This window comes from Solanum stenotomum, chromosome 8 (genome assembly GCF_019186545.1).
Source record: "Solanum stenotomum isolate F172 chromosome 8, ASM1918654v1, whole genome shotgun sequence".
Lineage (NCBI taxonomy): Eukaryota > Viridiplantae > Streptophyta > Magnoliopsida > Solanales > Solanaceae > Solanum > Solanum stenotomum.
Genome location: NC_064289.1, coordinates 51,307,977 through 51,314,338, shown reverse-complemented (window position 1 = coordinate 51,314,338; position 6,362 = coordinate 51,307,977). Strand labels below are relative to the sequence as shown.

The following is a 6,362-nucleotide window of genomic DNA, read 5'->3' as shown; positions in this document are numbered from 1 at the left end:
AAAAAAAAAAAACGTTGACGGGGTTGCCTGGGTGGGGCTAGGGGTGGAGGGTGGCGTTAAAATGAACTTTTTTAAATTTGAAATATTTTTCAAAAATATTTTTTTCTTTTTAAAGTTTTGACAGGGTGGCCTGGGTGGGGTGGGGGTTGATTTGGGAGTAGGGGTAAAAATATATTTGAAATTTAAAAAATTGAATGGGGAGGGTCGGGTACGGGTAGGGTAAGAAAAAAATATTGAAGAATGAAGTAGAGTTTTGAAAAATGTTTCCTTAATTTTTTAAAAGAAGTTATTTTCCTTAAATTTAAGAAAAATGAGTTGACTTGAAAAATATTTTCCAAAATATTTAAGTCAATCAAACATAGAAAAATTAGAAAACACACCCTATATCTCAAAATTACAACGATATCATATAAATTCGAAAAAAAAAATGCAATCCAATAATAAAGTTATAGTTAAATTAAAAAAATCTGATCCCTTATATTATGAAGGGGGACATGTGTAACAGCGTAAGATATTTAAGGGCCAACCCGGGGTAATGGAGGGAGGAATCACCGGAGAGGAGCCAGATCCCTCTCTTAATATTATTACTCCGATTTTCATTTTTAGTCTACCTAAAATAAATATTACTTTTTATAACTTCTAATACAATATTTGAAATTTTTAAGGGCAAATTACATAAATCACATACTTTTAAAGCAATATTACAATATATCTCTTAAAAGTTTATAATTACAGAAATCCCTCAAACGGATACAATAATATAAGCGCTGATACATTAATCTGATGCGCGAGATACATAAATCGTTAAGTAAGATATATTACATTTTATACATGATACACTAATCTGATGCACGAAAATGAGGGATTTTGGAGATTTATAAAACTTATAGGGAATAATGGTAATAAGTAAACTAAAATGTGGGATTTCTATAATTTTTCCAATTTTTACTAGTCTAAAATTTCATAAAAAGGCGTCAACAAATAAAATAGAAAATAACAAAAAAAAAATGGAATTCAACATATCTACAAAAAAAAGAATTTACCTATCTGCATAAATAATTTTCTAGTGAATCCCCTTGGATAAGAATGGTTTCGTCATTGTCCGTATTCAGTCAAATCAAGAGTTCACGAAGGTCTTCGGAATGATTCAATTGGTTTGGTAATTCAGAATCCATCTTTTACTAATGTCTTTTAAGTCGAGAGACTAAAGAGTTTATTCAGTGTACAAAGTGCTCATCAAAGGGCAAAAATTGTGACAAAGATTATAGCAAATGCAGATTATTTTGAACTTATTTAGCATATATAATGATGAGCTTGTTGTGACCGTAGATCCAGCCGTAGAACCTATATGAACCAAAATCCTTCCAAGTTTGAAGTCAAGTTCCACGAGGTAGGTCTACGACCCATCAATTTTTCCACGACCTGTACAACCTTCTGTAAACCCCAAGTCAAAATTTCATTCCAAGTCTAGGACCTCTTCTACGGCTACTTCCTACGGACCGTGGGACCTTCTACGGACCGTCCTGGTGGTCCGTAGGATAACTTCAGAGGTCCAAAAATCAAGGGTCATCCAAAAATCAAAGAAAATTTTCAAGTCATGATTTTTGGAGAATTTGAAATTTCATCTGAAGATGAAATCAGCGTGAAATCGCATGTCCAACACTTATTTTATCTCATGATTTCATATCACAATATGAAATCGCATGTCCAAACACCTACTTAGTGCAAAAAAAATTTACTAGAAAAAAAAAACAATTTTACTTAGAAACACTCGACACGCGAATTACAAAAGTTGTGGTGGGATAATTGAAATTCTTCCACTCTTAATTAAAGGTCGAGTTTATATTCTTGAGAATAGAAAAAAATCATGTCGAGATTGTCGCCCCATAAATAAGCTTTGTTGTTGATGAGCAAATCCAAATTAATTAGACAACAATATGAGTCTTGAACACTCTTGCGCGTGGTTCTGGTAATATAGTTAGTTCATTTTACCCCCTCACCACATGTATTAGCGTTTTCTTCTATTGTCTCACAAATTATTGCCCAAATGAAAAAGAAAAGTAAAGAAAAATATCACCCACAAAATATTTTTATTTTTTTGGTTCTCAATATTTCAAAACATTACCCTCATCCTCAACTTTACAAAAAGAGCCAAATTTATGGTTCTTTTTTTTTTTTTTAAGCTCTCTGGCTTTGTGGATTCTTCAATATACATGTGCCTTTAATGTCCCTTTTCATTTAAGAAAAAAAGAACAACAAGGGGGAAGTTTATTAGATCTCAGGTTCACGTAAATCGAGTAATTTTTTTTCATATCCTATATATATGTTAAAATTTAATTAAATATCTATAAATATTTTATTATGAACCACGTTATTGAATTTTATATTCATTTTTTATCTTACAGGAACCTCTAAATTTCAAATTCTGAATTTGTCTTTTGATCATTGTGCATAAAAATTAGGATAGGGAGAAGAATGGATATTGATGATTCATATAGACGACCCAAACTAGTTTGGGATTAAGGTGTACATAGTTCATGAATCTTTGAGGATTCATATAGCTGACCCCAACTAAGGCGTAATTATTGTTGTTTGGAAAATTGTATATGATGGATCCACCGGCAGCTAGGCCAGTGGCGCCACGGAAAAAGATGACAAAACAATTAACAGGGAAAAGGGATGACAGTTCCTTGCATGCAGCAGCTAGATCTGGAAATCTCGTTGCGATAAGAGAGATTCTTGATGAGACAGGGGAGGAAGATTTGGCAGAGATGATGATTAAGCAAAATTCAGCTGGAGAGACTGCATTGTATGTTGCAGCAGAATATGGTTATTATCAGTTGGTTAGGGATATGATCCATTACTATGATCTTGTAGCTGCTGGAATCAAAGCGAGGAACGGTTACGATGCCTTGCACATTGCTGCCAAACAAGGAGATTTAGGTAAGTTCATGTTAGTAATACAATCAAACCTCTCTGTAATGACGTTGTTTGTTCCTAATATTTTTTGTCTGCTATACTGAAATGCTGCTATAGCGAACATATAAATAACATAACATTAAATATATATCCACGCAGAAAACATGGTTGTTATAGAGAATATGCAATATAGCATAACAAGAAATATCGGTTCACGCAGAAAACAAGGTTGTTATAGTGAATATGTCATATAGCATAACAAGAAATATTGGGTTCACGTAGAAAACATGGTTGTTATAGTGAAATGTTGTTATAGAGAACATATAATATAATATAACATGAAAGATCTTGTTCACGTAGAAAAAAATTGTTGTTATAGAGGATATATAGTATATCGTAACATGAAATATCGGTTCATGCAGAAACCATGGTTGTTACAGTGAACATGTAATTGTTATATAAAATGACTGTTATAGAAAGGTCTGAGAGTTGTCGTTGGCTCCAACTATTTCGGGATGCATAGTTATTATTGTTTTTGTTGTCCACGAAGATGATGTTAGTATGAACTGCTCCCATCTAGTTTCTTATGTTCTGATGTATAATTTTGGTGATTTTAGTATGAATTTGAATTTTATTGTATCGTATTGTTGCAGATATGGTAAAGGTACTAATGGAAGCACATCCAGAGCTCTCAATGACAGTTGATATTTCAAATACTACAGCTTTGCATACAGCTGCAAACCAAGGGCACATAGAGGTGGTGAATTATCTACTTGAGGCAGAGAGTAGTTTGGCCACCATAGCTAAAAGTAACGGTAAAACAGCGTTGCACTCTGCAGCAAGAAACGGACATTTACAGGTTCTCAAGGCACTTTTGAATAAAGAACCAGGAATTGCAACTCGGATGGATAAAAAGGGGCAAACTGCACTTCATATGGCTGTCAAAGGACAAAATCTTGAAGTTGTGGAGGAGCTGACTAGAGCTGATCCTTCATTGATAAATATGGTTGACAATAAGGGAAATACCGCCTTGCATATTGCTGCTCGGAAAGGCAGAGATCAGGTATGTTCGATTCCTAGTAACACAACAATTACGTCCTAATCCTCAAAGCAAGTTGGAGTCAGCTATGTGAATCCCCGTTTTTTCCATATTGTATAAAAAGCACTTCTCGTTATACATCATCCCTTTCTCAACGCATCGTTGAAAAAACTCACAACTCATTCACACTTGTTTTGACAAATGCAGATTGTAAAGTTGCTGCTTGCGCAAAATGAAACTGATACTAGAGTCGTCAATAGGTCTAACGAGTCAGCCCTTGACACTGCAGAGAAACTGGGACAGTCTGAATTAGTAACTGTCTTGCAGGAACACGGGGTTCAAAGTGCTAGATCCATCAAGCCACAGACAACAAATCCAGCAAGAGAGTTAAAGAAAACTGTAAGTGACATAAAGCACGGGGTGCACTATCAATTGGAGACTACGGCCCTAACAAGAAGACGTATACAAGACATTGCCAAACGTGTGTACAAAATGCACGCGCAAGGTCTTAACAACGCAATTAATTCTACCACGGTTGTTGCTGTGCTGATTGCCACGGTTGCCTTTGGAGGAATCTTTCAAATCAATGGCCAATGGGTTGATGATCCAGACGATATCCCAGCTGATCATAGCCTTGGAGAAGCAAATATTGGTCCGAATCCAGCATTTGTAGTTTTCTTCATCTTCGACTCACTATCCTTATTTATAGCTCTTGCTGTGGTGGTTGTCCAAACAACGATCGTGGTAATAGAAAGCAGAGCCAAGAAGAAAATGATGTCAATTATAAACAAGCTAATGTGGGTGGCATGCTTGTTCATTTCAATTGCTTACTTGTCCCTATCGTATATTGTTGTTGGCGATGCCAATTTGTGGATGCCTGTATTAATTTCCTTTATAGGGGCAATCATAATGGCTACGACATTGGGAACGTTGTGTTACTGGATCGTTATGAACAGGATAAGCTCATCAAACAAGAGAAGCCTCCGAAAGAACTCTATGGCCAACAGGTCGCGGTCGTGGTCAGCATCAGTCCTCTCAGATTCAGATGCTCTAAACAATGAATACAAGAAAATATATGCTATATAGAAACTTTGGCCCCAAATTGTAATTTTTTGTTTTCTTCATGTGCAACACTCAAGTTAAAGGTAGTTGCATTACCTCATCAAAGTTTTGGTTAATCCTTTCTACTCTTAGTCAATGACTTGTGATTTGCTATGTGATTTCTTTGCATCTGCTTACGGAAGAGTTATTCGATATATGTATTAGTGTGATATAATAGGTGTCCAATGGAATAGTCGAAATGTGCGCGTAAACTGGCTGGACACTACTGTTATTTGGCAATAAAAAAAATGATTAGTATCATTGTCATGAAATTAGTTTCAGATATTGGTAGTCACAAAGTTCCTTTTCTCGTTATAGGCTTTAGGGACATTTACAAATAGTGTTAATTGCCGCTAAAAATACATATTTAGCGGCAATTAAGTTATTGTCAATTATCGCTAAAGATCATTTTTGGTGTAGTGATATAACTTTCATCAATTGGATATATATAGAATTCAAATTTCACCAAAGCTTTGTCTTTTTTGTTTCATCATTTCCATTGACCCGAGTGTCTATTGAAAATAGCTTCTCTGCGTCTAAGGTGAGATAAAATTTGTGTACATATTATTCTCCTAGACCCCACTTTGTAGGACCACACTAGATATGCTATTATTGTTGTGTTGTTGTTTTATCTTTTTGTCAATTCATGGCAAATTCAAGATATAAATTTTATGGGATTGTTTGATTTAAAAACAAGTTTTAGAGGGACTCATGTACTACACAGATTAATAGTGCAGATAATATAAAACAGAAATTATTTTTTGCCGGACATTTGGTTCATTATATTAATAGATATAGAATTGACATTTTAGATCCTACGTTCGTTACGTGGCATAATACACGTAGGATGTTATATAGGACACAAATTATCATGCGGGATGCCATGTAGGATGTGTGTGTGTCTAATTATTTAATTATATACAAATTTAAGTGCATACTTGTGCACACCCAAAGTTAGAGGACATAGATGTTAGTTGGGTCAAGTTAGAGGACATTTTTATGTATTATATGTCTTTTAAACTAATCTAAAAAGTAAACATAAAAATAAGAAAAATGTGGAATTCCAATATGTTCAAAATTGGTTTCATTGTTTATAACTTCACATAAAAACACAAGAATTAAACCCATTTTTATGAAGAAAAAAAAAGGCTTAGGTCATCGACGCATATTTCATTTAAGCACCTCAATTAAGACTATTATCTATTGAACACTTTTATCTATATAAAATTTGTTCCTATTAGACATTTTTCGATAATCAATTAAAAAATGTAAGGTCTGTGAGATACACTCTCGATGACATGGC

The 6,362-nt window shown here is 34.3% G+C and overlaps 1 protein-coding gene across 1 annotated transcript; it reads left to right on the top strand.

Moving 5' to 3' along the window:
* Window positions 1–2,546: 2,546 nt before the first annotated feature.
* LOC125875229 (ankyrin repeat-containing protein At5g02620-like) lies at window positions 2,547–5,149 on the top strand. The gene is made up of 3 exons (XM_049556331.1): window positions 2,547–2,943; window positions 3,573–3,982; window positions 4,166–5,149. Exons 1-3 carry the CDS (start codon window positions 2,607–2,609, stop codon window positions 5,042–5,044), a joined length of 1,626 nt encoding a protein of 541 aa, XP_049412288.1. The 5' UTR covers window positions 2,547–2,606; the 3' UTR covers window positions 5,045–5,149.
* Window positions 5,150–6,362: the final 1,213 nt, after the last annotated feature.

Bases quoted from the DNA above. Each gene is read 5' to 3' on its own strand.
- LOC125875229 (XM_049556331.1), top strand. From the start codon at position 2,607: ATGATGGATCCACCGGCAGCTAGGCCAGTGGCGCCACGGAAAAAGATG. The intron at 2,944-3,572 runs GTAAGTTCATGT...GTATTGTTGCAG, and splicing joins TGCCAAACAAGGAGATTTAG to ATATGGTAAAGGTACTAATG. The intron at 3,983-4,165 runs GTATGTTCGATT...TGACAAATGCAG, and splicing joins CTCGGAAAGGCAGAGATCAG to ATTGTAAAGTTGCTGCTTGC.